A 20,543-nucleotide genomic window follows, 5' to 3' on the forward strand; every position below is an offset into this window, starting at 1 on the left:
TACTCAGCAATGTGTTGTTTTGGATTTGCCCTAAACATTGTATTCAGGACAAAAAGTTAATTGATTTGCTACATTTTTTGCAGCATTACTTCAGTGCCTTGTTGCAAACAGGATGCATGTTTTGGAATATTTTTTTATTATGCACACGCTTCCTTCTTTTCACTGTTAATTAGGTTAGTATTGTGGATAGTTTTCTCCTATCACAGCTATTACACTCTGTAACTGTTTTAAAGTCACCATTGGCCTCATGGTGAAATCCCTGAGGGGTTTCCTTCCTCTCCGGCAACTGAGTTAGTAAGGATGCCTGTATCTTTGTGGTGACTGGGTGTATTGATACACCATCCAAAGTGTATTTAATAACTTAAACAATATTATTGCGCACAGAGTGAACACATGCAACTTATTATGTGACTTGTTAAGCACATTTTTAATCCTGAACTTATATAAACTTGCCATAACAAAGGTGTTGAATACTTATTGACTTAAGACATATCAGCTTTTCATGTTTCCTTAACTAGAATAAACTTCTAAAATCCTAATTCCACTTTGACCCTTATGGGGTATGTGTGTATGGGCCAGGGACAAAAAAATATATATATTACAATTCAGACTGTAACACAACAAAATGTGGAAAGGTCAAAGGGTGTGAATACTCTCTGAAGGCACTGTACAGTATGTCACAAAAGGACTTGGGCAATAGTTGGCGACTCATTTGGGAGAGCATTGCACTTGTAACGCCAGGGTTGTGGGTTTGATTCCCACAGGGGACCAGTAGGGGAAAATGTACGAACTCACTACTTTTAAGTTGCAAGAGATAAGAGAGTCTAAAATGGTAAATATCGCCTGTCTATTCGTCAACATGCACATTTGTGTTCGTGTGTGCATGTGTCTGTATGTTTCACATGTGTGTGTGTGTGTGTGTATAGCTTCCACCCAAGTCTAATCTGAGGGACAGGGAATAAGGGACGGCTGATGACAATGATAATAAGCCATTGTCGTCCCCCAGCTCTCTTTTTCTATTTCAATACCACTGTCTCTCTCTCTGTGAGGGACAGCTGTCTCCCCAGGGCTGGCTGGGCTCTGTGTGTGTGTGTGTGTGTGTGTGTGTGTGTGTGTGTGTGTGTGTGTGTGTGTGCGCGCGCGCGCGCGTGCGTGTGTGTGTGCGTCGGTGAGTGCCTGTGAAAGATGGAGAGAATAAGAGAGGCAGAGAGAGGCAGCGAGAGTGAGAGAGGCGTTAATGTTGTGCGTCTGTTTGCATGTGAAACTGAGGGTGTCTGTGTCCATGTGTGTGTTTGAGTTGACACTACATTGATTTTGGTGTTCGACTACAGTATGTGCGCTCCATGTAGCGGTGTGTGAATATGTTGGAGCGTGCGAGTGTTTGTGTCTGTGTATCTCACTGAGCTTGGGAGCGAGAGAGGGAAAATGTGTACAGGTATCTGTGATCAAAGCAGAGCCACCTCTGCTCTCCACTAGCTCTCATGTTGTCACCATGTTTTCAGCTCCAGCGCAGCATTTCACAGTGTAACCACACTGATAACTTATACAAAATATAGAAATATTTACACATCTACTGTAGCTAAGCTTGAAAAACAACACATACATATTATTCACAAAGAGGTGAAGTATTCTCCTGCTGCATGGCATTAATGTTGACGTCAGTTACTGGCACTCAAAAAAACACGAAGTGCCATCAACATCAACGAAGTGCCATCGAGTTTCCATTACCTTCCTCCGCCACAGCCCAGACATAACCACCCTCCCCCGTTCTTTCCTTCGATCCCTCCATCCCCAGCCACTGGACCCTGACCCTCAAAGGAGAGCAGAGGAATGTTGTGAGTCACTCTTTACACAGAGGACAGATAAAGACTAACCGTGGAGACTTAACCTCAGGGACTAGTCTTTAAAGAGGCAATCTGCAATTTCTACATCCATTTTGCGATTTGCCACACCCATTATTTTGATTATTTTTATCCATAGCTCTGCCTATGATTTTGAGAGCGGTTACATTTCTCCAGCCCCATCCCTCAAATGTTTACCAAAACGGGTGTCCGCTTTGTTAAGGTTAGTCATGACAACAGGTTATGTTAAGTACAGGTGGCTGATACACATTGGAGGTGGAGGGGAGGGAGACAAGACTAAAATGCTTATTACTGTATATAATGCAGCGATCATATACATTTATATATGGGTAACTATTACTATCTCTGGTGTGAAATTTGGTTTCCACTCAGGTTATTGTCACACTCTGATCTGTTTCATCTGTCCTTGTAATTGTCTCCACCCCCCTCCAGGTGTCGCCCATGTTCCCCATTATCCCCTGTGTATTTATACCTGTGTTCTCTGTTTGTCCGTTGCCAGTTCATCTTGTTTTTCAGGTCAACCAGCGTTTTGTTCTCAGCTCCTGCTTTTCCCAGTCTCTCTTTTTCTCGCCCTCCTGGTTTTGACCATTGCCTGTCCTGACTCTGAGCCCACCTGCCTGACCACTCTGCCTGAGCCTGCCTGACGACCTGTACCTTTGCCCCACCTCTGGATTGTTGACCTCTGCCTACCCTGACCCTGAGCCTGCCTGCCATCCGGTACAGTTGCCCCACCTCTGGTTTACTGACTCCTGCCTGCCTTTACCTGTCTATTGCCTGCCCCTGTTGGAATATTAGACCATTGTCAATTCGATGTGTCTGCATCTGGGTCTTACCTTGATTCCTGATAGTTATGGATGTGTCACTGCAACCTTAAATGTCCTAAATAATGTCACCATTGCCATTGATTCGAAGCAATATTGTGCTGCTATTTTTATTGACTTGGTCAAAGCTATTGACTTGGCCAAGACCATTCCATTCTTGTGGGTCGGCTAAGGAGTATTGGTATCTCTGAGGGTCTTTGGCCTGGTTTGCTAACTACCTCTCCCAAAGAGTGCAGTGTGTCAAGACAGAACATCTGCTGTCTCAGCCACTGCCTGTCACCAAGGGAGTACACCATGCTCTTCTCAATTTACATCAACAACATACACTAGATTACCAAAAATATGTGGAGACCTGCTCATCGAACATCTCATTCCAAAATCATGGGAATTATTATGGAGTTGGTTCCCCCTTGCTGCTTTAACAGCCTCCACTCTTCTGGGAAGGCTTTCCAAGAGATGCTGTAACATTTCTGCGGGGACTTGCTTCCATTTAGCCACAAGAGCAATAGTGAGGTCGGGCACTGATGTTGGGCCATTAGGCCTGGCTTGCAGTTGGCGTTCCAATTCATCCCAAAGGTGTTCAATGGGGTTGAGGTCAGGGCTCTGTGCAGGCCATTCAAGTTATTCCGATCTCGACAAACCATTTCTGTATGGACCTCGCTTTGTGCAAAGTTGGAAGCACATAATCTTCTAGACTGTCGTTGTATGATTTCCCTTCACTGGAACTAAGGGGCCTAGCCTGAACCATGAAAAACAGACCCAGACCATTATTCCTCCTCCACCAAACTTTACAGCTGGCACTATGCATTGGGGCAGAGAGCGTTCTCCTGGCATCCGCCAAACCCAGATTTGTCGATCGGACTGCCAGATGGAGAAGCGTGACTCGTCACTCCAGAGAACGCAACTTATACTTGTGTGCGGCTGCTCGGCCATGGACATTCAATTTTTACTCACTATGCTCTTCAGCACTCGGTGGTCCCGTTCTGTGAGCTTGTGTGGCCTACCACTACACGGCTGAGCCGTTGTTGCTCCTAGATGTTTCCAATGCACAATAACAGAACTTAGAGTTGACCGGGGCTGCTCTATCACGGTAGAAATTGGACAGTGACGGTGCAGCATTGAAAGTCACTAAGCTCTGCTGTAAGGCCGTTCTACTGCCAATGTTCGTCTATGGAGCTTGTATGGCTGTGTGCTCGATTTTTATACACCTGTCAGCAGCCGGTCTGGCTGGAATAGCCAAATCCACTCATTTGAAGGGGTGTCCACATACTTTTGTGTAGTATAGTGTAGTTCAGGAAGGACTCAACATTAGGACCCCCACGCCCACTCCCCCACCCCAACTGGTGTGATTAATACCTCGGAGGGTTTATAGGTTTATAGTAGTCACATCAAAGAAGTACTAGGGAGTATGGCTAGATGGTACACTGTCCTTCTCTCAGCACATATCCAAGCTGCAAGCTAAGGTGAAATCTAGACTTGGTTTCCTCTATCGTAATCTCTCCTCTTTCACCCCAGCTGCCACACTAACCCTGATTCAGATGACCATCCTACCTATGCTAGATTACGGAGACGTAATTTAGAGAGAAGGCAGGTAAGGGTGCTCTCAAGCGGGTAGATGTTCTTTACCATTCGGCCATCAGATTTGCCACCAATGCTCCTTATAGGACACATCACTGCACTCTATACTCCTCTGTAAACTGTCTATCTCTGTATACCTGACAATAGACCCACTGGTTGTTGCTTATTTACAAAACCCTCTTAGGCATCACTCCCCCCTATCTGAGATATCTACTGCAGCCCTCCTCCTCCACATACAACCCTCATCCTCCCATTCTGCCAGTCACATTCTGTTAAAGGTCCCCAAAGCCCACACATCCCTGGGTCGCTCCTCTTTTCAGTTCGCTGCAGCTCGCGACTGGAACGAGCTGCAAAAAACACTCGAACTGGACACTTTTATCTCCATCTCTACATTCGAGGACTCAATCATGGACACTCTTACTGACACTTGTGGCTGTTTAGCGTGATGTATTGTTGTCTCTACCTTTTTGCCCTTTGTACTGTTGTCTGTGCCTAACAATGTTTGTACCATGTTGTGCCTCTGCCATGTTGTGTTGCCACTGTGTTGTTGTCATGTTGTGTTGCTACCATGCTGTGTTGTCATGTGTTGCTGCCACGTTGTGTTGTCGTCTTAGGTCTCTCTTTACGTAGTGTTGTGGTGTCTCTCTTGTCGTGATGTGTGTTTTGTCCTACATTTTTATTTTAATCCCAGCCCCTGTCCCCGCAGGATGCCTTTTGCCTCTTGGTAGGCCTTCATTGTAACTAAGAATTTGTTCCTTGTGGACTTTCCTAGTTAAATAACGGTTTAATAAAAACAAAACAAATTAAAGTATTTCTCTTAGTTAATCTCTCCCGCTCCCTCTTTCCTTCCTCTCAATCCCCCACCTCTCTCCCTCCGCCCCTCTCTCTCTCTCTCTCTACGCCTCTCACTCACCCCTTCTCATCTCCCTCTCTCTGTTTCTGTCCACAGAGGAACAGGTGTAGCCTGCAGGGTGGAACAGCTGTTGCCTCCAACGAATCAACCCCCCCCCCCCGGTACACAAAGACCCCTGCACCCCGGCATCCCTCCCAGCCCTCCACACACACAGACACCACTCTGATACCTGCTGGGTCTACTAGTCTAACAGGGCAGAGCACTATCCACCGCCGTCCTGCAGATTAAACAGCCCCTGCGATGAAGCTGCTCAGGCAGCGTGGCATGTTTAGACTGTTCTCCTCCTCCTCATTAGGGACAGGACCTTATGACTGGAGTGTGTTCTGCCTGCAATTGCCCACCTCAGTTGAATTTCCAGACCGAAAAACATTCTTCAAGAAATAGGTTGCAAGATTTTCTCTACATGGTGGCAAGAGGGATTTCTGAGAAGAGGGTTTTGGGTTGGCTAAACGTTTAGGTGACAGACGTGGCTGTGAGCCAACCAGGTAGAATGATTGTCATGGCTGTGAGCCAATGTGAGAGTGCAAAGGGCTCTATTATCCTTCTACTCCAATAGAGGTCTTTGATACAGTCACTACCCCCGCCCCTCAGGGCCAGTCTGTGGGACTCCGTTTCCACTTCACTACAGATCACAGCCCTGCCGACATATACCCACCAAGCCATCCCCTACTCACCCCCTTATCTCCATCCCTCGCTCCCCCGTGCCCCCTCCCATGTCTGTCTGCCATTCCAGCTGTCGCCTGCCTAGGATCAACTCAATCTGCCCACACTGGGGAGGTGAGATGGAAAGAAAGAAAGAGAGAGAGAGAGAGAGCAAGAGAAGGAGAGAAAGAGAGAGAGAGAGAGCGATGGGTATGGGTATAGGGGGGAGAGTAAAGGTGACCACATGCTTACCATCTGAAACAGTTTGTGCATAGAGTACCAGTCAAAAGTTTGGACACACCTACTCATTCAAGTGTTTGTATTTATTTTGACTATTTTCTACATTGTAGAATAATAGTGAAGACATCAAAACTATGAAATAACATATGGAATCATGTAGTAACCCAAAAAGGTGTTAAACAAATCAAACTACATTTTATATTTCAGATTCTTCAAAGTAGCCACCCTTTGCCTTGACGACAGCATTGCACACTCTTTGCATTCTCTCAACCATTGAAGAATCCCTACTGTTGACTAATCACTGACGAAGGGGCGTAGACTTCGGCGACTAAACTTCGGCTTGAAAAAAAACACAGGAAAAAAACCTTGCCGGAAACCAAAACGGGCAAAAATGTCCAATAATGGTGTCATAAAACATGCTCAAACGGTTTCGGGTGGGACGTAAGCAGATGCCTTTAAGGGAGAGGGACAGAAGGAAGGGACAGAGAGTCTGAGGAGAAATAGGGGGGGGGGGGGAGATAAGAAGGAAGGGACAGAGAGTCTGAGGAGAAATGGGGGGGGGGTGGAGATAAGAAGGAAGGAAGGAGACAAGGAAGAGAGAAAAATGACAAGAAAGAGACAGGAATGAGGGCAAGGGCAGAGGGATGAGGATAAACTGGCAGACAAGGTGGTGGAGAAAGGAGGGCAAGGGCAATATGGAGAGGAAAATGGAGCGAGATTGGTAGAGGATTAGTGGCATGACAAATAGAGAAGTGGAGTCGATGAAAAAACGAAGGGTGAAGGAGTGAAAGAGATGACTACGTTTTTTTTCATCGTGCTGGTAGGATACCTGGTAGGATATTCTTCATGTCTTGATGTCCATCTAGGTCTTTCTTTCGCACGTTCCTGTTCTGACACTCACCAAAGAGAAACCATACACCAGTCAAGAACACTAACCCATCTCACAAAACACTACACTGGGATTCAAGTACAGTATACAACACTGCTCTTAATTGTGCATGGCACCATAGCCGGCACGTCCATGAAGCTAAGGGCAGCTTTCCCTAAAGTAAATTGAAATATTATATAGCCTTATATAGCCTAACTCCCGTCTATACAGAACTCAATTAAATCTTTCAAATAGGCTACTAAAGCATGATTTGGCCTCAGAGGATCATTAGCTTCTGTTGTGGATTGTTTTGCATCTCATTGCCTACAGTCGGAAGGAAAGATAGCGTGCACAATTTGGGCAGCGTGCGAGGCAAATACAAAATCTATGATTGTTGAATTGCGACTGTCAGTGAAAAGTAGAGAGGCCCAGCCAAGCATATCGCAATATTTCAAAATACAGTGTTGGGGAAACTATAGTTTGGAAAGGAAATGGCTATTGCTGTAAAGAAGACAATGCAAATACTCGAATCTGTGTTATAGTTGATCAAAATTCTCAACTTAATTGAGCTAACAACAGTATATTATGTTATTGGTACCAGCTGAGAGCATCGGCCTTATCCCGGGTGAGTACACTGCGCACTGCGCATATTCATTCTTTATCATTGTTGGGTCGGTGTCAGGTTTGTTTTTGGACAATACTTTTTCTCCGGGCAGGAGACAATACTTGTCTCCCATTCTCATAGGCATATTATATTGATCTGTTTGTCAGTGTCAACAGAGTAGCGTGGGCTACCATGTCATTTATCGTATTTAAGAAAAGGTTCTGCTAATGTCTCCAGTTTTATAACGTGAAATGTGTTTACAAAATAAAATGTTAAAAAGTCCTGTGCAAAGAAAGAAGAAACATATCTCATATAGCATATAGCCTTAGCCTACTCTATGCAATACTCTCTCAGGCATACACCGACCAGTCTTTTTTTTGCGAACATTGAGAGTTATATTATTAGCCTTAAATGATGATTATCGAATCTACTTATTACATTGCGAATAGTAGGCTATCTTATGTAAGTGTTTAAATGCGATGATGCGTGGAATGCTTCATTGTAAAGGTGCATTTCTATGGTGAACATTTGTTTCCCCAAACTGGAAACACAAACGCCGGCCTATGTTTGATACTTTACAGGAAGCCAATAAATAACATCAGCATAATGGATGCTGCACCCACAGTATCGCAGCCAGAATTGCTGCACTTTGCCTGCTTGGATATGGAGGTTGTACTGAATCTGCTCGCATGTCATCGATACCCCTGGTTGGCTCCATTCGTATTAACCAGAGGCCATTTGGGCTCTAATCCTGAGCCGTGCAGTTGCACAGTTTCACCCTGGAGGCATTCACTTTGTCTCCACACAAATGCAGCTGCCAAATTCATGTGACCAGGCAGCCTGGTTCTCATAAAGGGTTGAGGTATTAAGTGAGACTGCTTTCCCCCCCCAGTATGTGGAGCAGGACTGCAGGTTCACTATCGAGATTTGTAAAACTGGGTCATATTTCACTCCCCACCTCAAACATTTGGGAGTGAAATTGACATGGTTTTACCGAAGAAAAGACATCTCTTAGCATTTGGCCGATCCATTTGACCCTTTTTGTTCTGTCTATTTGAGACACAAACCGTCGACACCAGGAAATCCATCTAAATATTGCTGGACTGGGAGGCTAATCTTAGATCCACCAGGCTCTGTAAGCGAGCAGGTTCAACACACAAACACAGTCCAATGTTCATTTCACACAGTGACATTAGCCTTGATTTCTATAACAGCCCGTCTTTTTTCATACCTATTGTAGGTCGGCACGTAGTTCTAGTTGTAGTTCTTTATCGTATCGTAGTGTATCCCTGTGAAGCCGTGTATAACTGCATCATGGAGTCAGTGCAGCAGTCGTCCCCTGCTTATGACCCCATGACCTTTCCGCAAACATGCACACGGACACGTTTCCGGGCCGGTAATACTATGTGATGTCCAGGGAAATCATAACACCTAGGATGTTAGCATTCTCCCTTGTTTTCAAAGAGCACGCCACAGTATAGCTCTCAGTGTGTCCTCTACTCTTCTGTGGTTGGTCAAGGAACCTGGCTCAGGGGGACACCCTGTGTGTCGCGCTGGTATAAAGGATTTGGAGACAGGCGCAGGAGTACACAACCGTTATTTAAATAAAAAATACAGCCAAAAACAAACACGTATACAAAAACCCTGGGCCTCGCTGAACGCCACGGGGGCGATATATAAAGCCCGCAGCATAACAGCTGCACCAACGCATAGGTGCTCACACCACCAACGGACATGGGAACGATAACCGACAAAAGACAGAGGGAACAGAGGGCACCTATATAACATACTAATCAGGAGAATGGGAACCAGGAGTGTGCAATCAGACAAGACAGTCCGGGGTTGATGATAATGAATCCCGTTCAGGGAAGCCTAGAAAGTCGGTGACGTAGACCTCCAGGAACTGGTGAACAGAATGAGCAGCAGTACCGGGGGGGGGATCCGTGACACAGTGCAAGGCCCCCTGTGTTGGGCCTCCCTTCTCTCAGTCCCCCCCCCCCCCCCAGTCCCCTGGAGCCCTAGGCCCAGTGCAAGCCTGGCCAGCAACAATGCCCTTCTAACAGCAGTCGCCACACACAGCCTGGCCAATGTGCCTTGTGTCTGCTTCGTCTGTATGTGTGTGTGTGTGTGTGCACGCGTCTATGTGCAGCGTGTGCTCTCTGTGGCTGTTGTCACGTGAGGCTGGCAGAGGTAGGCTGGGTGCCAATGTTGCCCTGTTAACTGGGTTCTGTACAGTATGTCACCATTCTGGGAATGTCAGGAATGCAGGGAAATTAGTCCCTAGGATGAACCTGAATACATGTCAAATTCCTCAAATCAGTGAATAAGTGGAAACTAGAGAAGTTCATGGGGTTGGGATACTGTGTAGTGTGACCTGTGTCCTCATTAGTTTACTGGTAGCCATCGGCCTCATCTCTTATCTGTTCATTGACTTGTGTAGACAGTACCAGTGTGTGTGTGTGTGTGTGTGTGTGTGTGTGTGTGTGTGTGTGTGTGTGTGTGTGTGTGTGTGTGTGTGTGTGTGTGTGTGTGTGTGTGTGTGTGTGTGTGTGTGTGTGTGTGTGTGTGTGTGTGTGTGTGTGTGTGTGCGTGCGTTTCTGCAATCTGACTGACCATTGATCGGTGTCATTTCAGACACACTGAGCTATTCTGCTTTCCCCTGCTATCCCTCTCCCTCTTTCTATCCCCCTCTCCCTCTATATCCCTCTTTATCTTCTCCCCCTCTCTATGCCTCTATCCCTCTCTCTATTATCCCTCTTTCCCCCTCTACCTCTCTTCCCCTCTCCATGCCTCCATCCCTCTCCCCCTTTCTCACTGTGGGCACTTTCATCATGTTTATCAACTCAGGGGGTCTAACTGAGCTTAACAGACAGGGAATACAAACATCTGTTTGCAGTGTGCCCCTGTTCTCACGGTGCCTCTGCTGAGTCCAAGGCCTTTCTGAGAGCCAAACACAGAAGTAAGACAGACAATACTGACACTACTACTCACAGGATTGGCCTCATTTGACCTGATTGGAGACAATTTGTTCGTTCTCTTTGCGACCAATTACTATGTTAAACGAATTAGTCTACCACCATTGGTTGATTGGTGAGGTGTTTTGGTTTGGAACATACAGATGTGTGGAGTAGGAAGAGCGGTACAAGAGGAACTGTATGATGTTGAGTCCTCTTAGTCTGTGGAACACTCTGACCGTGTCTCCAACTGAGCCCATCCCCACCACTTTCCCCATCCCTCTACCGCTCCCTCTCTCCACCACCCCCTCCCCCAACCTAGCCCGCAGGGCCCACTCTGCAGCAAGCGCATTCCTTCTCCTTTTCTCTACCCATCCATCCCTCCGTCCTGTCATTCAAGGTCTACAGTCGACCTCACTCCCTCCGTCTCTCTGTGTCGTCCGTTCTCTCCGCGCCCCCTCCCCCCGCGGTGACTCCTGTCATTGTGAGCCCAGCTCTGTCTTGGCTTGTTGTGTGAGAATGGGGTCATTGTTGCTGCACTACCAGTGAGTATTTCCTGCCCTAGCTAGCTAGCACCACCGTGTCCCTCTGTCCCACATCCATACACACACATATATAGCACATTCGGGAAACTATTCAGAACCCTTGACTTTTTCCACATTTTGTTACGTGACAGCCTTATTCTAAAATTGATTAAATATTTGAATGCACAATAATGAAAACAGGTTTTTAGACATTTTGGGGAAATGTTAAAAAAAGAAAAGAAAAACAGATACCTTCTCTACATAAGCATTCAGAACCTTTGCTATGAGACTCAAAATTTAGCTCAGGTGCATCCTGTTTCCATTGATCATCCTTGAAATGTTTCTACAAACTGATTAGAGTCCACCTTTGGTAAATTCTATTGATTGAACATGATTTGGAAAGGCACACACAGTTGACGGTGCATGTCGAGGCACAGATCTGGGGAAGGGTACCAAAAGAATCCTGCAGCATTGAAGGTCCCCAAGAACACAGAGGCCTCCATCATTGTTAAATGGAAGAAGTTTGAAACAACCAAGACTCTTCCAAGAGCTGGCCGCCCAGCCAAACTGAGCAATCGGGGGGAAAGGGCCTTAGTCAGGGAAGTGACCAAGAACCCAATGGTCACTCTGACAGAGCTCCAGAGTTCCTCTTTGGAGATGGTAGAGCCTTCCAGAAGGACAACCATCTCTGCAACACTCCAACAATCAGGCCTTTATGGTAGAGTGGCCAGACAGAAGACACTCCTCAGCAAAAGGCACATGACAGCCCGCTTGGAGTTTGCCAAAAGCCACCTAAAGAACTCTCAGATCATGAAAAACAAGATTATCTGGTCTGATGAAAACAAGATTGAACTCTTTAGCCTGAACGCAAAACATCACGCCTGGAGGAAACCAGGCATCGCTCATCACCCGGCCAATACCATCCCTACGGTGAAGCATGGTGGTGGCAGCATCACGCTGTGGGGATGTTTTTCAGTGACAGGGACTGGGAGACTAGTCAGGATCGAGGGAAAGATGAAAGAAGGAAAGTACAGAGAGATCCTTGATGAAAACCTTATTCAGAGCGCTCAGGACCTCAGACTGGGGCAAAGGTTCACCTTCCAACAGGACATCGACCCTAAGCACACAGCCAAGACAACGCAAGAGTGGCTTTGGGACATGTCTCTGAATGTCCTTGAGTGGCCCAGCCAGAGCCCGGACTTGAACCCGATTGAACATCTCTGGAGAGACCTGAAAATAGCTGTGCAGCAACGCTCCCCATCCAACCTGACAGAGCATGAGAGAATTTGCACAGAAGAATGGGAGAAACTCCCCAAATACAAGTGTGCCAAGCTTGCAGCGTCATACCCAAGAAGACTCAAGGCTGTAATCGCTGCCAAAGGTGCTTCAACAAAGTACCGAGTAAAGGGTCTGAATGCTTATGTAATGTGATATTTCCATTTTTGCTTTGTCATTACGGGATATTGTGTGTAGATTGATGAGGATGTAAAAAAAAAACTCAATTTTAGAAGAAGGCTGTAGCAATAACAAAATGTAACAATAACAAACAACAATAACAAAATGTAACAATAACAAACAACAAAAGTGAGTCTGTGTAATTCCCGAATGCACTGCATATTTGCGTACAAACACGCACGCATGTAACACATACAAAGACCTGCATGCACAAACACACTACTCTCAGTGATAAATTCAAGGAGGGGAGGATGCATTTGCCGAAAGCATTCAAACAGGGCCCTTGATTGATTCATTCATTGATTGAATCAGGTGCCGTAGTGCTGGCCAGTATTTTCCTACTGCTGCCACGAAAGAGGAATCAAGTCGGTCTGTGACGGCTCTTCTAGCAGCAACATCCCTCTTTCGGAGTGTGGGAAAGAAGCCAGACAGACAGGCTACCCCCGAACACTAATCCTTTTCTAAACAGACACACATTTACACTCTTTTCAATGGCATGCTATGCACTAATCCGATAAATAGCAATTATGGAACGTGTATTCATATCATAATTGAAGGATACCTATATGTAAGATGAGGATACTCAATATTTCAGTCCAACTCACACCATCTAACCGAATAATATCCGAGTTACTAGTTCCTGTAATTAATGCTGAATTATCCCGTGGTTGGAAAAAGAATATTACAGACTGGACAGGACAGCTTGCAGACACAAGGCCCCACTATTCAGATGACTGTTAACTTGCCTTCCATTTGAAGTGACGGCCCTCAAAAGAGCAGCAGGTAACGTCAACACCCCTCCCCCCCCCCCCCCCCCCCCCACCCACCCCCATCTTTTTGAAGCCTATATGCAGCATAATAGCCTATTGTTCAGTATCTTAATGCTCAAACAGCTGTCACAGAAACTCCCAACCAAGGCTACAAATGTGGTTTTCAATGGTATTTTCTTGGTTCCTTTCCTTCATATCGACTCGTCCATAAAAGGACTTGATGGGTGAATCCTCGGAGATGGATATCAAATCCAGTCCTTTTACCTATCAGTGGTTATCTAGGAAACGGGGTCATGGGACAGTAAGACCATTGGGACAGAGTCATGTAGGTTATATAACATATATACCTCTGCAGTATATAGAGGGGTCGATCTGACTCATGGGTGTCCATAGAACTAGAATCTATAAAAAGGACTTGGAACCTCTAACTCTTAAGTTTACATACACCTTAGCCAAATACATTTAAACTCAGCTTTTCACAATTCCTGACTTTTATTCCAAGTTCAAATTCCCTGTCTTAGGCCAGTTAGAATCACCACGTTATTTTAAGAATGTGAAATGTCAAAATAATAGTAGAGAGAATGATTTATTTCAGCTTTTATTTATTTCATCACATTCCCAGTGGGTCAGAAGTTTACATACACTCAATTAGCATTTATTAGCATTGCCTTTAAATTGTTTAACTTGGGTCAAACGTTTTGGGTAGCCTTCCGCAAGCTTCCCACAATAAGTTGGGTGAATTGTGGTCCATTCCTCCTGACAGAGCTGGTGTAACTGAGTCAGGTTTGTAGGCCTTCTTGCTCGCACATGCCTTTTCAGTTATTTTCTATGGGATTGAGGTTAGGGTTTTGTGATGTCCACTCCAATACCTTGACTTTGTTGTCCTTAAGCCATTTTGTCACAACTTTGGAAGTATGCTTGGGGTCATTGTCCATTTGGAAGACCCATTTGCGACCAAGCTTTAACTTCTGATGTCTCGAGATGTTGCTTCAATTTATCCACATAATTTTCCTGTCTCATGATGCCATCTATTTTGTGAAGTGCACCAGTCCCTCCTGCAGCAAAGCACCCCCACAACATGATGCTGCCACTACCTTGCTTCACCGTTGGAATGGTGTTCTTCGGCTTGCAAGCCTCCCCCTTTTTCCTCCAAACATATCGATGGTCATTATGGCCAAACAGTTCTATTTTTGTTTCATCAGACCAGAGGACATTTCTCCAAAAAGTATGATCTTTGTCCCCATGTACAGTTGCAGTGGCTTCTTCCTTGCAGAGCGGCCTTTCAGGTTATGTCGATATAGGACTAGTTTTACTGTGGATATAGATAATTTTCTACCTGTTTCCTCCAGCATCTTCACAAGGTCCTTTGCTGTTGTTCTGGGATTGATTTGCAATTTTTACAACAAAGTACGTTCATCTCTAGGAGAACATTTTCTGGAATTTTCCAAGCTGTTTTAAGGCACAGTCAACTTAGTGTATGTAAACTTCTGACCCACTGGAATTGTGATACAGTGACTTATAAGTGAAATAATCTGTCTGTAAACAATTGTTGGAAAAATGACTTGTGTCATGCACAAAGTAGATGTCCTAACCGACTTGCCAAAACTATAGTTTGTTAACAAGAAATGTGTGGAGTGGTTGAAAATTGAGTTTTAATGACTCCAACCTAAGTGTATGTGAACTTCCGACTTCAACCGTAGATTCTGTTTCTATTTGTGATACAGTAGACAGGTGATCAGTGGAAAAGTATTTTGGTACCTTATGCTGAGTCATGTCCATATAATGTACAACTCAGTGCAGCGGCTGCAGACACGTTAGCCATCACGGGGTAGAGTTTTCAAGACCTCTTTCTGAACACACCTTATCTAGGGCGGGTTGGATTTCAACTTGATCAAATCACCTGATCAATAAGGTTTTGAATTGAATGGCTATCAACTAGAGCCATGTTTTTGAGAAATGTGTTGTTAATGACGCGAATGTTCACATGACCATATTCTTAGGGCTTCTCTGAGTCAGCCTACTATATGTGCTTATAAAACTGTTGTTGTTAAATTCAGATTTATTTTCGATTTTGCTGCTAAATAATATGGCCCAAGGAGGATTGGGCACCACTGAGAGAGTGGGCTGATTCTGGATTGGTGTGACAGGTATGGCTAAATGGAACAAGTGACAGAGACCTGCCAACCCACAAACACCGCTGTCACATCACTCTAAGGAGGTCACCGTAATCAGATTATCCCGGTTAGACAGTCAGGCTCACTACTCTAGCCTCAGCCAGGCAAACAACAACACAGAGAGAAAGGCAGAAACACACACACGCATACACACACTACAAATTCGGTGAGTGTGTAGATGAGAGGTTGGCAGGCCAGCGAGGGTGGTGGAGAAGAAACAGAGGAGAAGCTGCGGTTGCCTAAAGCTTCTCCGTAAACCGCAGTGATGCCAAACGGGCGGCGGTTTGAAGAGGATATCTGAGACCTGTACACTTGGACAATGAGCTGAGGTGTAACCCTAAACTAAGACGAACCTCTGTTTATCCCCCTCGCTCTCTATCCCTCTCCTTCTACCTCCCCAATCTCTCTCACCTTCTATCTCTCTATCTTTCTTCTCCCTCTCTGTCCCTCTCTTTCCTCCCTCGTCTTTGTGACCTTTCCTCTCACCCCATCTCTTTTGCTTCCTTCTCTCTCTTCCTTTGCTTCCTCCTCTACCTTCATCTCTCTCTCCCTCCCTCCGGGCTTCAATATAAGCATTCCTCTTTAAGTCATCGGCTGATCACATACTTGAATACTTTGTTTGTTTTCAATGGGAACGTTTTCAATTGTTTTCAGTGGGACGCGTCATCCATAGAGGAAGGAGACGGCTTGACAGATTGAGACACTCCTTTGAAATCATCTTTTCACACTGGAGAATTGTAAGTGAAGGAATTGACATTTGTGCAGAGAGGCTGACAGCTGGATGACTCAACACAGCCCAGTGTCGTGAAGGAAGTTCTGCACGGTTGTTCAAGGCTTCACCATCCAATCTGATCCCTATCGTTACGGTTACTGAGGGCGAGGCGGCCTCTGATATGGCGGCTCTTGCTACATCGCAGCTTCACAAACCAGAGAGCGATTAGGAACATTTTGTAAGATCTGTGAGCAGGGTGTCTTTAAGCTACAGATACTCCAGATCGCTCTGCCTCTCTCCTTCAAAAAGCCCTGTACTCAGCATCCTGTACCCTCAACTCGTATCTCTACACCCCATCCCCCATGCTCACGTCCCACACAGACAGACACACTCACACACACAAACACAGTGTATATACCCCCCCCCCCACCCCCCACCCCCCATACACCAACATCTGCAACTGCGTCTTTAAACAGTAAGTAGCACAAAGGACCAGAAATAGCTTGGCGAGCTGCAGAGCAGAACTGCTCTCCTTGAGGAGGGGTGGTAGAAAGAGGAGGATGAGAAGAGAGGATCGGAGGAGGAGGGGAGAAGGGAAAGATGGCAGAGAGAGAGCCAGCTCTCCAGGGCTGATCTTACCCTGTCATTCTCAACTCAACTGCCTGTGTGTCAACCAGAAAACTCCTATTTCATTTCATCCACACGACACTTGAATGAACCCATCAACACACGGGCTCACAGTATGTACAGTACTGCACATTCTGTAAGTGTCCACTCATCCATCCTCTGTTAAATGGATTTCGTATACTATACTTCCCTTAACTGGAGACTGGGACTAAAACAGGCTTGAATACAGTCCGTCTACGACCTATATGTATGTGTCTTTGACCAATCAAATGTGTATGCATGGCTGATTCAACATGCAAATAAACCAAAGGAAAGAATGAACGTATTCCCATTCTGAGTGTGATTTGCCCCCAAATGTTTTATATTTGACATGAAATAGGAAAGGACTCATTTGGAGCGAATGGGTCAGAAATGAAATCTTTGAGATGGCAGCAGACACACTGTGGTATGAGTGGAGTGGGAGACGAGTGTTGGCATACTCACTGTTGCTAGACTTGAGGTCTCTGTGTATAACCGGTACAAAGGTCTGATTGTGCAGGTAGTCCATCCCTGTGGCGATCTGCACGGCCCAGTTCACCAGCACCCTGGGGGGTACCTTCTTCCCAGCTAGGGCTCTGTTCAGAGCCCCCCCGCGGGCGTACTCCATCACCAGGCAGAGATTGGGCTCTCGCAGGCACACCCCTATCAGGTTGATGATGTTGGGGTGTCTGAGCATCCAGAAAAGCCTGGCCTCTTGTCGTACGCTTTCAGCTGTGGCGCTGATGTCCTCGTCCGGGTCCTGCCTGGCAGCTTTAACTGCCACCTCCTCCCCTTGCCACATCCCCCTATACACCTTCCCAAACCCCCCTGCCCCAATCACCTCCTCCAGCACCAGCTCCGTGAAGTCGATCTCCAGGGGGCACCCCTCAGGCACCCCACCTGCCACCAGCCCTCCTGGGGTTAGCTGCGGGTAGCTGCCAGCGTCCCTCCGAGTAACGTAGTTGCATGGGAAGATGCCCACCTTGTCCTGGATCTTGCCTGTCCACCAACCCTCGTCCCCGGACACTTTGGAGTCCTTGGAGAGGACCTCAAGGAGGTCCCCGCGCCGCAGGGTCAGCTCCTCGTCTGCCGTGGCCTCGTAGTCAAACACGGCCGTCCAGTAGGTGTTGGAAGTGGTAGAGCCGCCCTGGTGGCCAGGGTGGGAGTCTGAAGAACCAGAAGAGGAGTTCCAGCTGCTGCCATTCTCAGCCTGGACAGCTGTAGCAGCACACACCGGGGGAGCAGGGGTCATATGTGGGGGCATGGAGGAGAGAGGGGGGCCATAAGGGGGGCCAAGGGGACCAACGAGCATGAGGCCAGGGGGAGGAGGGTCGCAGCAGCCCCCACAGCTGGTGCAGGGCAGTGGGGCTGCTGTGCTGCTCGCTCTGGCATATGGGTCCATGGCTGCTCGGCTGCTGGTCAGCGGTGTGGGCCTGCCCTCTGTCAACTCACGCACAAAATCCATGCAGGGCCCATCAGCCGAATCCAGGCCTCCTTAACCAGAGGAGAGACAGATCAGTGGACAGGCAGGCCAAAGCTCCACTGTCCCATCACTGTCCCCGTTTACTGGGGTAGTTCCAGTTCCTGTCACCAATCATGTGTGTGTAGCAGTCTGTACTACCATGTATAATGCAGTGTGTATTTAACATGTATTTCTACAATAGGTTCTCTCTGGGGTGTGTTTCTAAAGGGGAAAAAAGCAATCAGGGCAGAACCATGGTCATCCCTGAGAGAGGCTACTGTTTATTCTTCAATGGTATGGTCTAGAAAGCTACCAGAGAGTCAAGGCTGGCCTGGGAAACCCCCAAAGTGGACCCTCTTCATTACTGTGAGATGAGGTCCTTGTGGGTGGTATAGCTTTGCGCTGCTCGGGAAAGCATGGTCGGTCGCACACTGCTTTTACAACTAGGGTATCTCTGAGCATCTATTGTTTCAATAATGTAATGTTTCAATAAACAATCAGTAGTCATATTAGACTACTGATTGTATTTTTGTATTTACTGTCCCCCTCTCAAGATTCAGCAAGCGCCGGATGGTCTGAGTGGGCCACAACAGTTGCGTTTATTATGGCGTCTTACCATTTTTAGTTCCTTACATTTTTGCCCTGATGAGTAACAAGACACAGCCAATGCTGCACTTCATGTCGCCTCATTGAGGACAGATCCTGACTCAGCGATTTAAAGAGGCTAGCTCCTCTCCTTGAAGATTATAAGAGGCCAACGACAGCGAGGAAGCTACACGACAACTGAAGGAGATCGCACATCTGAATAGGCTATTTGTGGATCAATTTGCACCACATGTAACAAAACATTCTGATTCTAAATAGTGTCATCTGTATAGTTTAACATCCTCTGAGCAAGGATCGTTGTTGTTTCCAAACAAGCCCAGAGCAGAAGAATATCGCTTGTCTGACATCTCGTTATTACATGGTCATTGGCTTTTTAACAGCGATGAATTACAGCAATTTGTCTTGACCTCGCATTTTGTTGAAATATCGATTGAAATATTTCCCTACTTTGATGCTGCCTCTTCTAGATCACGTAGGCCTACACCGATAAACGTATAAGCCAGTTTAATGTCCTTAAATAGCGTACTCGTCCATTTTTAGATGGGGAATTACGGCGGACAGCAGTCAGGCAAAGACAATTGAGTACCTGTACATTTAGCATCTTTGTAGTCAGCGCACATCAATGATTGATCGTTCGTCTTGTTACATTGTCCGGCCTAAGTTCTGCGCACGGTAATGTTTCAATAAACGCGATACACTGAGCCGACACGAACGCGCAGAGAGTCCAGAGACACAGACACCATTGGTACAGCACGGTCTGTTTTTGCCATTATTATCTAACCTTTATTTTGTAGGCTACAAGACGATGCTCATTCAAAACATCTGATACATTTGAAAACCATAAGCAATAGCCTTGTCTACTTATATGGATACGATGTTGCACATTTCAGTTATTTGTGATCAAAGATCCCGCACCTGCTGGCTCTACGGAATATGTTTCAGTGCTTCTCGACACCTTCACACGCTAGGTTAGAGAACGAAATAGCCTACCATAACAATAAATGATGGGTTTTGTGAAGGCATCACGCTGTAATTCCAATTGCAAATAGTTGTGTATCTCTGATCCGAGTTGACGTGATTCAAATAAGGCGATTAATCCTCTACGGTAACGTGTTTTCTTTGGCTATGATAGACAGATGCACCATCTTCGAGGCATTTATAATAATAATAATAATAATAATAATAATAATGTAACAGGCCTAATAAAAGCCTAATCGTCCCTTTTAGTGCCAAATATAATTAGAATCCAGTCTTTATGTGTATATTGCATCTTGTCTTCTGGTTCAAATAAACCAAATATTAAATATTCAAATATTTACGGGAAAAAAGCCTGGACACCGTGCATCACAACATCCATTGCCATTGTCGCATGGGCGTGTGATCGCATCTAAATATCCACCATCAGATTCCATAATCCAATTCCACAAAATGAATAGTCTTGGAGTCCTTACTCATCTGAGTCAGTCGGGTGGCCAGTTGTCCTTCACAATCAAATAGCTTTTTTCTCCAAAAGACGTGCCATTTCTAGACGCAGCTGTCAGTATCTAGGCTGACTTTGTGTCCAAATACACCGGCTGGACTGGGTGGAATACGCCGTTGTATTCTGGGAAGTGTAGTTTATTGCGTAGCCTACGTCCACATATCCCTTAATATGTCATAGTTTGGACATAGTTTGGATGAACAAATTAACTTTTGCTTCAATTTGATTATGAC

At 46.0% G+C, this 20,543-nt stretch overlaps 1 protein-coding gene across 1 annotated transcript in view; it reads right to left on the reverse strand.

Annotated features, from left to right (window-relative positions):
• The window catches only part of LOC109904763 (mitogen-activated protein kinase kinase kinase 10-like), a 31,839-nt gene extending 11,441 nt beyond the window's left edge, over nt 1-20,398 (reverse strand). The window contains exon 1 of the mRNA XM_020501909.2: nt 17,228-20,398. Coding sequence (XP_020357498.2) covers nt 17,228-18,227 — 1,000 coding nt within the window. The 5' untranslated portion in view covers nt 18,228-20,398. The remainder of the gene's footprint in view (nt 1-17,227) is intronic.
• Between the last annotated feature and the right edge of the window lie 145 nt (nt 20,399-20,543).

The sequence above is a fragment of the Oncorhynchus kisutch genome, linkage group LG15, assembly GCF_002021735.2.
Source record: "Oncorhynchus kisutch isolate 150728-3 linkage group LG15, Okis_V2, whole genome shotgun sequence".
NCBI lineage: Eukaryota > Metazoa > Chordata > Actinopteri > Salmoniformes > Salmonidae > Oncorhynchus > Oncorhynchus kisutch.